At 41.6% G+C, this 14,666-nt stretch overlaps 1 protein-coding gene across 4 annotated transcripts in view; it reads right to left on the minus strand.

The window, feature by feature from the left end:
- Nucleotides 1-14,666, minus strand: part of agap1 (ArfGAP with GTPase domain, ankyrin repeat and PH domain 1) — a 97,466-nt gene that overhangs the window by 48,732 nt on the left and 34,068 nt on the right. For 2 of the 4 annotated variants that reach the window (XM_048978481.1, XM_048978479.1), the window contains exons 4-7: nt 14,345-14,359; nt 11,430-11,515; nt 11,175-11,316; nt 6,984-7,118 (exon numbers count right to left, since the gene is read on the minus strand). In XM_048978481.1, the coding sequence (XP_048834438.1) occupies nt 6,984-7,118; nt 11,175-11,316; nt 11,430-11,515; nt 14,345-14,359 (378 nt within the window). The remainder of the gene's footprint in view (nt 1-6,983; nt 7,119-11,174; nt 11,317-11,429; nt 11,516-14,344; nt 14,360-14,666) is intronic. The other 2 variants (XM_048978482.1, XM_048978480.1) reach the window with 1 other exon arrangement.

The following is a 14,666-nucleotide window of genomic DNA, read 5'->3' on the forward strand; positions in this document are numbered from 1 at the left end:
ACATCCTATGGATTAATTTAACTCAGCAATAGATAAAAATCCCCACGACTCGGTTATTAATGTATCTAAATGGGCTGAATACAGCTTATGTGAATGACACATCAGGAACATAAGATATTACAAACAGAAGCCATTTCCTTACACATTACAACTGCAACAGCTAAACTGTTGTCCAGGAAAACACTTAAGGCTTCCTTCTGGTTGTGTTCCAAAACATTTACAGAACTAACAGAATGCTTGGTTTATTAATCATGATATTTTCCCACTGCACTTCCATGATTTTTTTTTAAATTATGCATAAAAATTATTAATGCTCCTAAAAGGATTCTTTTAATTTTTACTAATAGTCAGGCTATTGTGAAAATAGGTCATTCGGAATTAAATTCGTAGGGAAAAAACCTAGTAAATTCACCGTTGAAAGCCGAGCATGACAATCAAACATTGATGCCATCTAAACTAATTATCTTAAGAGGACAAAGCAACGAATGATAACAAAAATGATAACCAACCTCAGCAGCCAGCAGGTTAACGGGAAGCTGACAAGCGTGTTAACAGACACTAACGAAGGTCTGTGGCCTGACATGGTGGACGGCGAGACAATAATTAGGATAATTAAATGACCCAACTGATAGATGCAGGCTGGGAGCCTGTCAGGGACCTTTACCTTCCACAGTCCCCATCCCAGAAAGACAGCAGCACACAGCGACTATCTCAGTAGGACACAAGCTCTTCGACCTGATAAAGCCCATGTTTCAGCCCTTTATCACTCAAGCATCTTACATGATCTTCTTGTATAGAAATTTTAAGCAGCACAGCAAATTGTTTTATATGTCTTTCCCTATTCTTTAGTAAACTAAATCAGTTGTGAAAATTGATACAAATTACTATTCCTCTTATTTTTATTGGAAGATGGTTTAACTAGCTACTCAAGCACTGTCATATCATTTGCTTGTAAGTACATAGAAACTTTGGTATGAGTTAGATTATATATTGCTTACTATCTATATCAACAATTACAACTGTTATTATAATATATGTCTTGTTTATATGACTATAACAAAAATATACTTCATACCAATGAAACCTTCCTAGATACACTAATTGTGCTACCAAAATTATACATGACATCACAAGTATATTAAGCAGTTCAGCTCAAATTATCAAAGCAGGATAGTAAAACTGGTGTGTATGTAACTAAAATCCACAGTACATTTACAGTAGGTGTCTCACCAGATCAAAGCTCAGTTAGGAGCAGTGCAGATAGTCACTTACACTGAAGGCGGCCATACGTATTCAAAATCTCAGCAACCGCACACAGTTCTACCATCAAGAACATTATGGAAACAATTCCAGTTCATAAAACCAATCGCATTAATTCATTTAATGTCTATCCATCCGTTTTCTCCTCTACTTATCCATCTAAGGATAATGAAGGACAGGCCAGAGCTCCTTTTATCTGGCCACAGATTCCAGCTCATTCTGTGTGATGTCAAGGAAATCGTACCGATTTTCCAGTTAATCTCACGGTTCCCTTCTCCATCATAAGTCTCAATTGCATGATCTCAAGATTAGGTGAGGATCTCTTTGCCAGAAAAGCCAAATGCAAGGAACACAACCTGGTAAGACATCTGAACAAGATACACCCTTGAAAGATACACCTCTTATTTTACCAAATTTAACCATATTCAAAGAATAAAGCATTTCTCTCTATGAACATCCTTTACCAATCGACCTGCAACGAACAGGGAGTCACCCAAGTTTTGCAAAGGGGAGATTTAAAGCAGGCAAATTAGAATGGCTGACATCAGTGGGATTTTAATTACTTGTAAACTTACAAAATCATAAAACATTATGTGATAAGGATGAAAATCCCCCTAAAGCTCTAAACAAGCTTTCTAAACACAGCATGACTTTAACAAGCTTGATTTTATCATGTTGTTTACCAAAGAAACAAAATCATCAGACTATTGAGCAGCTAGCTACCCAGCAACATCTGATTACCTGTAACAAGAGTCTCTGTCAACACAACATTATTGATGCCATATGGCTTAGCTACATTTAAAAATGAATATCATTTTTTTAATCTTCTTATTTGCATATTCTTGATGTTGGAAGTAAACCCCCCAAGGGGACCAATAACGTGTTTTATATTGTTTCTTGTAATATAAGAAAAACTTGTTAAATCTGCCGCGATAATTACATTAATTGACTTATCGCACAATATAGACATAACCGTGATAATTTTTCCTCCTGACCTCCACACTGGCAACTGTTTACATAAGAATGAATGGCACCAACATTTTAGCCAGCCGTGCTATTTGATACGCTCTCGTTTGATCTCTGCATCACAGGTGCATTTCAGTGCTGTTTTTTTTCCCCTTCTTGCAGACATGTTGGACCACCCATGACCCGTGTGTGTTCATACATCTAGAGCCAAAGCGACAGGCAACCATGTACTATGATATCAGGCATGGAGTAGCACTGTAATGCAAAGCTGCTCTTAAAAGATCCATTTACGAAATGTAGCATGATTGTTATGAGAGTACACAAGAATTTTACAAAAACTGTACATTACGTACAACATATTGCTACCTAAATCAAATAAAGGGAAAGAAAAAAAAAAGTCAGATACTTCCCATTGCTGTTTTTAAATACTATTTAAGTAAAGTAACAACTGTTTTATCTTTGGGCCTCTCATGCAATGCTCCTGCACCACTGAAATAGCCAGCAGCACTACATGACATTTTGTAGTAGTCTACTGTAAAGTCCTACAACTTTCCATTTATCCATAGGAATAAAATTACTAAACCCTAAGGTAAAATATAACTAAGTAAAATATACAACTAGATTTACACCTTTACAATAAAAACTAATGGAAACACACCTAAAAGTAATCTAGATTTCAAATGAGAATAAAAAAATGTAAAAACTAAATGCAAAAAATCATATTCAATTACGCTGACAAAAGAAAGATGGGTATATGGCACCGCAGTACAAAAGTAAGTCTTTATAATCCTTTAGCAAGTAGTCATATACATGCCGGTATTTCTGGACTTTCTCAGTCAACCATTTTTCAAATCCGCTAGCCATTTCTGTTATTCTGATCATAGAGGGTAGAAATGGTGTCCATTTACAATCTTTATTCTGACTGCTTACTGACTTTATGCTACATTTCCCCTGGCCAATGATCATTTGCATCAATGAGCAGAGCCTCCACCAAAACTGGGGTGCCAGTAAATTTTCAGTTAAGGAAGTACTGACTCTCTATAGAGCTATGCTAAATGTTTAGCATTTAGTGCAATTTTTGTTAACAGCACATGATAGCCCGTTTATTATATATATATATATATATATATATATATATATATATATATATATATATATATATATATATATATATATATATATATATATGTTTTTTTTTTGGTTGTGTGGTTTTATTTATGAAATTTACATTTTTGACATTTCAGTTCCAATGTCCGAATATTCTTAATTAATAAAAGATCACTGCACATTGAAAGGGTGTACTTGCGTCATTATGGTATTATATCAGTGGCATAAAATGATCCTAAAAATGACAATTATATCATTAATCGCAATTACTTCTAATACAATATATCATCCAACAAAAGTAGTTATTGGGACATGCCTATCTGTCGTGCCACTCAGTTTTAATACTTGCACTCGTGTGTATGTATACTGGCAAGGTGGGTCCCCAAGAATTCACTAGTACACTCAGCGTAGGCCCCTGACCCTGCACTTCATCATCTCAATATGGACTGACGGACACACTCCTAAGGCTATGTTCATCATACCACCCAGCACAACACATAACCTTCCTGCCAGGGAACATTTAAATTCTTCTAAAACTTCAACATGAGTGATTTCCCAACACCAAGCCCTCAAATCAAAGGGTCTGCACATTGTTTTTTATTACAATGTTTACACTAAAGCTGTTGGACTGTCTTATTTCATTGTTCCTCATGACGTTTTTCTAAAGTAAGTCAAATAAAATGCCGGCAATAAGAAAAATGAAAATAAGCATGTACGGTAATAGCAGCTGCTCTTCTGCAGAACAAACGACTATCCTCGCTAAGCACCACAGCCAGGCCTAAACCCTCCCACTCCTCCACTCGCTCTGTTAGACTAAAAGTAAGCCTGGAGGGAAGAGAGCACTGGCAGGCGCGAGCCTCGATATCATTATTTTAAATGTTCAGACCATTACCAAAAAATTAAGGTCATGTGAATAATAACTGCAAATGTTCCGCTATGACGCCAGAACAAAGATATTTTAGAAAATACAAACACAGGCCTGCACAATCAGAACCACAGATGGTCAGACTGAACCCCACACACAGACATAACCACAGATAGAACTACATACGCACACACATGCACATGCATACAGAGAGTGTGCTAGACGCATGTGCACGTGAACACACACATGCACTCAGCTCCCGGCAGAACAACCCTGTCAAGGCACGGCGGTGGCACGAAACATTAAAATAATCATTTCCAAGCTCATCAGTGAATTCCACTTTACTGGATAATTAAAACGCGTGATTAATTGGGGATAATGGAATGAAAAATGCAAGGAGACAGTGTCAGTAATAATAAGAAATTTAGCCTTTTCTTGCTCTCACTTGCTGCGGTTGACGAACTTGGCTGTCGCACACAAGTGCAGGCACACTAACCCATACACACACACACACACACACACACACACACAGACACACACACACAAAGTACTAAATCACGGCAGGTGCCGCTTCCACCAAACAGAGTAATAATTAATTGGATAATAACCAAGCATTTAGTGTGTAAATCTCTTTCCTTAGCCACAGTCAGCTCGGTCCAGGCCCTAACTGCAGCTGCTGGGTCTCACACGCACACACAAACATGCATGTGTGTGCATGCACACTCACACATACACACACGTGCTGTATGCACATGCACAGACTTATGAAAACATTACAGCACGATCCCTGAGGTCCAGCTCATATATACCACATGCTGTGTGGTTTCATTCTTCATACTACACACTCGTTCATTTTTGTATCCTGCTGATATCTGAATTCCAGCACTATAATCCCACTGCTGTACATTACAAAGAGCATCACCCCAGTTTAATGTTAAGAACTTCAGGCTTCTCCTTACAATTGTTGCTTCAGAAAGTGATGAGAAATCACATTTCTAAATTTCACACATCCAATTCACATGGCTGGCCATCGGAAATAGCCCTCTGCTAACATCTCCCTGAATGCCACATTCCTGAAGGAACTTTCAGGGTTCTTTATTTACCATCATGTGCAATTCATCTGCCAGATGACATCTGCATGTCCAGAGTACAGATGAAAATGATCCATGTAAACAACATAATTTCAGGATTATCCAACAGTAACGTCTCATTAACAGCAGTGCTAACACTGATGATTTCTAACAAAAGGAGTCAACACTGACCATCAGTGCTTGATAACTTTTAAACCACACTTAATTTTTTTGGCATCTTTCTAGCTCAGGTCTTCAGATACACTCAGCTTTTCCCCATAACAGAAATGACAAAACTACACGAAATGAAAGTGAGGACACACACCTAAAAAAGGAATCAGGAATAGATGTAAAAACTTGCCTCAGTCCCTACTCTATAGGAAGCTGGTAGCCTTTGTCTGGCAACACAACAAAACTGCAGTGTTTCCACAAAAGGTTGACCTGAGATGTAACTCAGGACTCCAGGAAGCTCAGAAAAACTCTGACTAACATGAGAGTCAAACTCAGGATAAAGCCAAGGAAATGCATTACAAATACACTGGGATTCACAGAACACATGCCATGTCTGTAACACTGGTAGTTATCTAGATTTATGAAAATGACAAGCATCCAAACCAAATGTGTACTGATGAACTTTAAACGGTTTTACTGCAATAACAGTCAATTCCTTACAAAACATAAGATATTTTTCAAAAAGCCAGCAATATGTATATTAAAAACCACATCTTTTTAACAAGAACAATATTAAAATATTAATGATACAAGGTTAAAAATAATCTAGTGGTCCCTCCTAAGTGTTTACGCTGTTTACAGTATTCACTGAACAAAACAACACATTAACCACGATGACAGGGCTGTGGGGGTATGACAATCCCAGCAGGCGGAGGGATGGGGGACGAAGTCCCTTTCACTTTCTCACACTGTGCTCGACTTCATATTGTCCACTGTTATTTCAGCTCACATCCATCCATTAAAAAACGCATGCACATCATTAAAAATAAAACGTGATATGCCAGTTGTGATCAGATGAGTGTATTTGCCAAGCCTAACCTCAGAGGCTATTTTCAGGGGGAGCCAAAGCAGCAGAGATGAGTCAAAGACCTTCTACATCTATGCTAACTCATGACACCGACAGGGCAATTAAGGATCTTCAATATCGATAAAACGGGGAACGCTCTCCCCCTAGTGGTTATATATATGACTACACCCAATCACCAAATGTTCCAAATGTCTCTTTTTAAGCTCCGATTTTAAAGCACAAAAAAATGTATAAAATTTAACAATATTTCTTTGGTAATGATTTTTAATGGCTCATTGATACATCATCATATTTCCTTGGACACCTACCTACAGTCCATACATCTGGCTAACAGCCAACACTGAGGTTTTTTTTATATGCAGGTTTCTGTCATACCTGGCCGTAATTGATCATAACCATCCATAACTAATCTGTCAGTTTGTCTAAGTTACCATCACTAAAAGTCCTTCCTTCTTGTGTAGATGGGTTCCTAGACTTCATGTTCTATTTATAACATTGGAACTTGTATATAACTTGTGTAACTGTTCATACACTTTTTAAAGGGGTGCATATTTATCTATCTTGATCACTCAAACGAACACTATAATTAGCTTTCCCTCAATGCTGACAAGCCCAAAGGTCGTGTACTCTGCCATCCCTTTGTGATGCACCCACACAGCAAATTGGCTCCACTCACCATCCTGGAAAACACGCTCAACGTTCAGCCCATAGGTGGCACACGTCTCATAGTAGGTGCAGCGCTTCAGGTCGTTGGAGAGCTTGCGAGCCCGCGAGTCGTCGATCACCCGTGGGTTGGCAGCACTGATGGCATCTGGAGGAAAAAGGAGAATCAGAGCCAGAAGAACAGCCATTTGGGCATCCATTTTAACCATAAAGTGACAGGAGTACTTGGCAAGAAAGATGATCCACCGAATCATTCATTTTAGACATGTATATGTCATCAGTTAAAGCTTAGTTTTGAATTTTATACGTACTCTACATGCATTGACATTTTCCCAAGAATGTCAATAATTCCATGTTAAAATATCCCCCCATATATATATATATATATATATATATATATATATATATATATATATATATATATATATATATATATATATATATATATATAAATAAAACAAATTATAATATTTGCTTTTGGAAAATCGGTAAAAGATTTAGGCCAGCTTGATTGTAAAACTAAACACAAATCCAAAAAATCAATTTACTTTAACGGAGTTATACATCAATTTATGGATTTAGAGTATAATACCGTTTTCTTAAGATCGGAGCTGCATCTTAGCTCCCCGAATTAGTCGCAGATCTCTCAGTTAAGCATTTAGCGTCATCTATAGTCCACGCACTGTAATTACAACGTGCAAAACACTCAAGGGCTCCAATGGGACTCTATCTGAAGGAGACGGATTTCTTGCAGTCTTTTTAAAAGTCCTCCAAAAACCATCACGGCACCCTCGTGTACTGGAATCATTTGTCTGGCCAGTAAAAGCCTATGGTATCATCAAGCCGTCCTCATAAAACGAGGCCTTTCTAAAATTTCCATCACAGATTTATTTACATAGAACTCTGCCAAGTCATTAAGATGTACATTTTTGGGGGAGGAACCCCGTCATAGGCTGGTTGAGCTGGCAAACGGATGGACTGCATTTCAGTCGTATATCCCCAGGCTGTTGCTAGCTTTGGTATAAAAAACAAACGATTTCACTCGTTTACGTGAAGTCAGACAGGACGACGTAACTACCCTGTAAATAACTACCTTAACTGACTCTAATATATTAATTTCAGGAAGAAAAAAAATCAGGATACCGAAGAGTGTTGTATAAAGCTGCTCAATTTAAATCCCCGGTATCTTAAAATAAATAGAAAGTTGTGTTTCTATTCCTCAATTACACTTCTATCATTGACACGAATGTGTCAAACACAAATCTGAAGTAAAGAATTCGTCTAACGTGTCCGTGTATTAACACGATTTAACGTCCAGTTTCTTCTTGAATAAAAACTTTTAACTAAACTCTCATTCTATAAGTAAATCACAGAATAAGGGGACGATTAACTGAGTGTTTAGTTAATTACGGAAAGTTTTTAAACCTGTTTTAATAACCCGAGTGTCTCACTTCGCCGGCGCGTGCAGGCGCAGCTCGCACGCGGCGCACAGTGACAACACCGTCGCCGCTTTATACGGACTTTCATACGCAAGGCAGCTGTTACTTTAAATTGCTTCAATGAACGCTGTCGATTCATCTGAAGCATGCAATAACTTTCTTAAAATCAACAGGCTATAATGTAGAGAGAGAGTTCAGGGATCTGGACCTGTGTGGGCTGACCGGCGTGGTCCACATTTGCGCAGCAAAGGACCAATTGTAATAAACTCAGAAAAGGCCAGTAAAGGGCACGACACCCCCCCCCCCCCATTCTGAAATGGCAGAGATCGCTCAGGAATGAAAGTGCTGGAGCGGCAGGCAGATATTTGCGAACCCACGCATTGGAGTCCCAAAAACCGAGAAAGAGAACAAGCAATTATAGGGCAAAAACGAGCAGGCAATGAGATTTAAAGCGGTTTAAACGCCTGCAGTACCGGTCTTATAGTTCGGTGGTAAAATCCTTCGAAATATGAATTTTATTCAACAAATCCGCGGATGATCCCCACCGTATTTCCTCCAGCATCCACTATATTGTCTGACATAGCGGCTGCCTCACTGTGAATGACAGCCGGCGAACTGCTTCCAAAAATATTTCAGGGCAAAAGAATTCCTGAAATTTGCTGCATTCAGTATGACCACTAGAGGGAGCTAGAATTTTAAAATAAGACAGGAGCAATGAGGAAATGAGTAAATCATATTGCTGTAGAGACCCAGGTTTGAGTCTCCGCCTGGGTCACATGTGTGTGGAGTTTGCATGTTCTCCCCATGTCGTCGTGGGGTTTCCTCCGGGTACTCCGGTTTCCCCCCACAGTCCAAAAAACATGCTGAGGCTAATTGGAGTTACTAATTTGCCCGTAGGTGTGCATGTGTGTGTGAATGGTGTGCGAGTGTGCCCTGCGATGGGCTGAGCCCCCATCCTGGGTTGTTCCCTGCCTCGTGCCCATTGCTTCCGGGATAGGCTCCGGACCCCCCGCGAATCAGTAGAAAATGGATGGATGGATATTGCTGTAGAAATGGACTGAGTACTATCTGGTTTTGAGATATGGCTTCGATATTGTACTTTTTTTAAAAAACAAAATTTCAGCATAGTAAATAGATATGGTTTTGTTTATGAAAAACCGTCCATCCATCCACCCACCCTTCTTTCAGAAATGTATCCAGAAGTGGATAACATGGACCCCAGGGCCTACCCTAGGCAGCAAAATGACCAGGACAGTGGAACAACTAGGACAGGATGCCAGTCCATCACAGGTCACACACCTTCACACAGTGCAGACAATTTAGAGATGCCAAATGACTGAACTGCATGTCTTTGTACTGAAAGAGGAGAGTGGGGCACCTGGGAGAAGCATGCCTGTGCCACACAAACACAGTCGGAGCAAGATTCAAGCCCCCAACACTAGAGGTGCGAAGAAGGACCAGTGGCACCCAGTGGACCACCGAGCCTCATGTGTGAAGTACGATGCCAACAAAATAACGCCGCTCTTCACAGTGATTCCAGGGCTCAGTAACACATTCTTAAATCATTGTGGGCATCTGTTCAAAAGCACTGGCAGATTATGTGGCTGTCCTTTCTCAGCAGGGACTCTATAGAAACAGTGCAAGAAGTGCTGGCCTCTAGACCAGCTTGTACCATGTCTAACAAACAGGAGGCTGTGCGTTAAAAATAATAACAGCGGCTGCAGTGTCAGACGGGCATGATGTGGGACTGAACACACCACTCAAGCAATGTGCAGGGATCCTCGGCTGTCCTCACGGCAGTGTTAATGTAACCAAAATGTAACGCTCAAAACCAACTGATTTTTACTGACTGTATTGTTTGACAGGCCGTGTTTTTAAAGGTCAGTATTAACGGTTATCAAAACAAAACAGACACATCAAGCCAACCACAGACCCTCATCCATCCATCCATCCATTTTCCAAACCGCTTATCCTACTGGGTCGCGGGGGGTCCGAAACAAAGGAAAGTGACAGGCCGTGAAGCAGAATGAAAAGCAACAAACCACGAAGGAAAAATGTGCATATTAATGGACGCGAGTTAATCAGAATCGTGTGAGTAATATTATTACTACAGTATTATTGTGTGCATGCAATATTTTATCATACGTTTTTGTGGCTATTGTTTTACAATACATTGCTGGCATGTACAGTACTGTGTACACTGATGTATAGGCAGTCTATCAGTACTGTACTTTATGAATTTACAGTAATATGCGGCTTTGTCTCACGGTCAAATCGCCAAACATCCACCTTTTCAGAATCATGTTCCCTAAGCATCAGATGATTGTACTCTGAAGACTGGAATATTTGTGGAAACATACAATGTATGGCCCACAGAGGGCGCTGTTGCACTTAATCCCCATAACTGCAGCCAAGAGCTAAATGCGTCATCGTGCCTTTTTCCCTTTACCTGCATACATCTCTGTACTGCTATATTATTGCCCTCATTATGAACACAGAGGCTCCCATTTAACTTACGTTTATTCTAAATATGAACGGCAACAAATCAAAAGTTATAACTCCTGAAATGGACAACCAAACGGATATATTTATAAAATGCACAGAAATAAACCTGCCACCTATTTGACAGTGCTGGGAAGTGCTAAATTAAAAAATATCAGCATTTAAAAAGGAAAAAAAAAAAAACAAGCCATGGTGTTAAAAATCCTGAAACAAACTCAGACTATTTTTCGCGTGGCTGAATTTCCATTTATGGCGCCTCTCACCTTGAGTCCCGACCAGCACCAGCGGGATGTCTGCGGTGTTGCGGTAGTTCGCCATACGGCTATAATAATGGTACACGGTCTGGAAGCTGATCTCATCCTCCAGGCTGAACACAAAGATGACGGCATCCACCCAGAGGGCAAACTGCGGAGGGAGACGGGCAAAGTCAGGCAGCGGGCATACCACATGTCAAAGAGGGGCTGCTGAAGATGGACCAGGCGGCTGCAGCAAATGATCAAGAAGCCCGCAGGACTCACCTGAGCCTCTGGGGGGCCCCCTTCATCCCGGATGAGGAGGAGATAGCTCTGTCCATCCACTACGATTTCCTTTTTAAAGCGTCCTCCTGTAAGGTGCATGGGGAAAACTGGTGAGCGAAAATCAGCAAACCGGAACTGGCATTCCAATAAAGAAACCGCTAGCTATATGGACATCTTGGTGGAAGTTTGTATTTTAAAACTGTTTACAACTATTTACTGAGCAATGATTACTGCACGGTAGGTAAACTTCACTTAATCCACTACTTTTTTTCCTTTTAGCTGGCTGGCTTATGGATAAGGTCTAATTACATAGTTTCAGGAGTTTCAGGACACTTAAGGTGATTAATGGTGCTATAAAGGACGTGTTTCTGCACTCTGCGTGACCGGAATACCTCACACCAATTTCACCATGAGATGTATATACACTAATACACACTACACAGACACGTACCCCTGAATATGCGTGCACATCACTTCCGGATTGTAAGCCTGCCTCTGGCCTCATTCACTAAGCTTTATCTGGTTTTTCTATGGTGACCCTTGTTTAATGGGGACCGCATTCTTTCGCACAGATGACAGCCATTCCTCACGAGGGGACAGACACACAATGACGTTCAGGGAGTTTCACAGTGGAGGACAAACAGTGAGGCGGACATGGAATGCCGAGAATGAGCCCGGTGAGAGAGGTGTCTACTGGGTCTACCACAGAGTCAGGGTCTGGAATGTGACGGTACGAGTGCGACCAAAGACACATGGATCGTGACAATGTCTATATGACGACCCGCCCATGGAAGCTGTCGTGGCATCCGGACCACAGTGCTGCTGCTTGAATATCCCACCGATAGGTGGACTCTCAGGGTTTTTAAGGGAAGTATTTCGGAAGCATTGGCTCAGCAACAAAAGCTCCTCCCCCTGGATGCATCACGTCTTTGTCTCGATGGGTGCTGTCTGACTGGGGGGTTTGCATAGGGCGAGCAGGAATAAGTGTTGGCAAAGATTTACACTGAGACACACAGCATCAATTATGGTAATTGCAACCAAGAGGCTCCGTCCCCTCTAGTTAAACTCTGGCAGGCTGCGAGTTGACATGCACGAAAGACCAAGTGCACAGACAACAGGGCTGGTCTTCGGAATCACATTGAAAATCGTCAATGAGAAGGTGACGGTTAAAAAAAAAAACAAATAAAGATTTAAGTATGAGAGCTATGAGCTTTGACAGCTGGGCTGGGGTGTTTAACAGAGAACAGCTCCTATTTATAACCACACAGCTAAGGTACGGCGTGCGAAGGTTTACACCGAGCAGGAACGACAGGAATGCGAAGGCGTCATCCACGGTGGATTTCTGACATACCCACAGGGACCTGGCATGGTTAGGCAGGCAACTCGAACCCATTTCAGTTTTCCTTCACTGGATCCAGTATACCAATACACAGTACTGTATGAAAGGCAGCCAAAGAAAATGTTTGCTATTTTTCTGGACAAAAACTGTATATTTTCACAGAAAAAAACAAATTAAAATTAGAATATATGCAAATTGACAGTAACACAATAAAGAAAATTAACAAGAATTTCTTCTTTGCTCCAAAAAGTAACCGATATCATGTTGTTCCCAAGCTTGTCCTCAGTGCAACATCAGTCATTTCATGTGTTTACTAAATTTGACCACCAGATGAATTAATTGATCAATTTAGTCAGTCTAATAACTCAATGAGGCACCGGCTGGCCAAACACGGCGTGCTAATCCATGGGGGCCATGGAAGGTTGCTGCAAACGCTTGGCTACCTTTAGCAGAGGTTCGGAAATGGCTAAGCTCATACTTTGACATGCATGTCATAGTCTTACACCAACGTGAAGATCATTTAAACGTTTTCTTTGTCTGAGACTTTCGCATGGTACTGTGCAGTTTACGATTGTGAAATAGCAATTCACGGTGCACATATACAATGACTGTAAAGACATTCTATTCAATTCTATTGTTTATACAAATAACCACAGACATGAATATTATAAATAGACTGATGGTAATTTACACAGTAAGAATAATAAACCAAACTATAATAATGACTTATGTGACATTTATATTGTTAGTAAAGCAGGTTCTCTCATGTAAACATGCGTTTCTGTCATTAGTCACATGGGGCGGGCCCTACAAAGGCATCAGCACTCTGAATTATGCTATGCGAGTCCAGGGAAATGCAGTCTCAGACAGACTCCTGTCACACAGAGATTTTGGTCAGGATCAGAAGAAAGCGCAACCCCCCCACCCCCCCCACCCCCACACCAGGACATTTCAGAGCTTGTTCTGCTGGGTTTATCACAGTGGCATAATGCCACCCCCACCCTCCCACACACGACTTCTCCTGGATGTCTTCCTGGGGGGGGGGGGTATGTGGTCCGACCCTGCAGAGAGTGTATGGTTCTGCCTATGGTCCAACCCCATAGTTGGGGCAGCATTGGTCAGACCCCCCAGTGAAAAAATACCAATGCTCAATACCAAGGTCTTCCTCAGAGAGTACACCGTTTCGGAGCAGTTCTGTGCCACTGGACGGGTCAAGGCGATGACAGGACACGTATGGAACATGTAAATGGGCTCTCTAGGAATGAGGAGATGCGGAGGAGGAGGAGGAGGAGAAGGAGGTGGGCCAGCATGGAGCCTCCACTCCAGAGCAGCTCGACAGGCTCTGCGAGAAGCGGCCAAGTGTGACAGAGAGCAGGAGATGCACGTCTGGTCACAGAACACTGAGGAGGTCCGGCCTGCAGCCAGAACTTAATCAAAACTTTTGTATGTAAGAGTCTCTCTCTCAGTTAGAAGAACTTACATGGGCATCAAAACGGCCCAAATGAGGAAGCTCCTAGATCAAGCTGCTGTGGAGGGAACGAGCAGTGAAGGGGCGAGCGAGCGAGCGAGTGGTTACCTGCATCCACGTCAGCTGTTAGAGGGGAAGCCGGGGAGAGAGAAATAAAGACACCAAATCAAAGAAAGCGGCCCAACGTCCCAGACGTCCGTCCGGCTCGGCAGAAAGAATGTCGCTGGAATCTTACGGAAATCCAAAGGACATAGAGCAGGGCCAAGCGGCGAGCGGGGAAAGCCGGAGAGCGAAGCGGTGCGGGGCCCCCCCTGCGGCTACTGAGGGCCCGGCCGGCCTCTGAAACCCAAACACCGGCACGTCCCGGAGAACGCCCACCGCGGAAATCCGCAGGGATGCTATTACGGGCGCCGTTACCGTGGTACCCCGG

The sequence above is a fragment of the Brienomyrus brachyistius genome, chromosome 16 (genome assembly GCF_023856365.1).
Source record: "Brienomyrus brachyistius isolate T26 chromosome 16, BBRACH_0.4, whole genome shotgun sequence".
NCBI classification, from domain to species: domain Eukaryota; kingdom Metazoa; phylum Chordata; class Actinopteri; order Osteoglossiformes; family Mormyridae; genus Brienomyrus; species Brienomyrus brachyistius.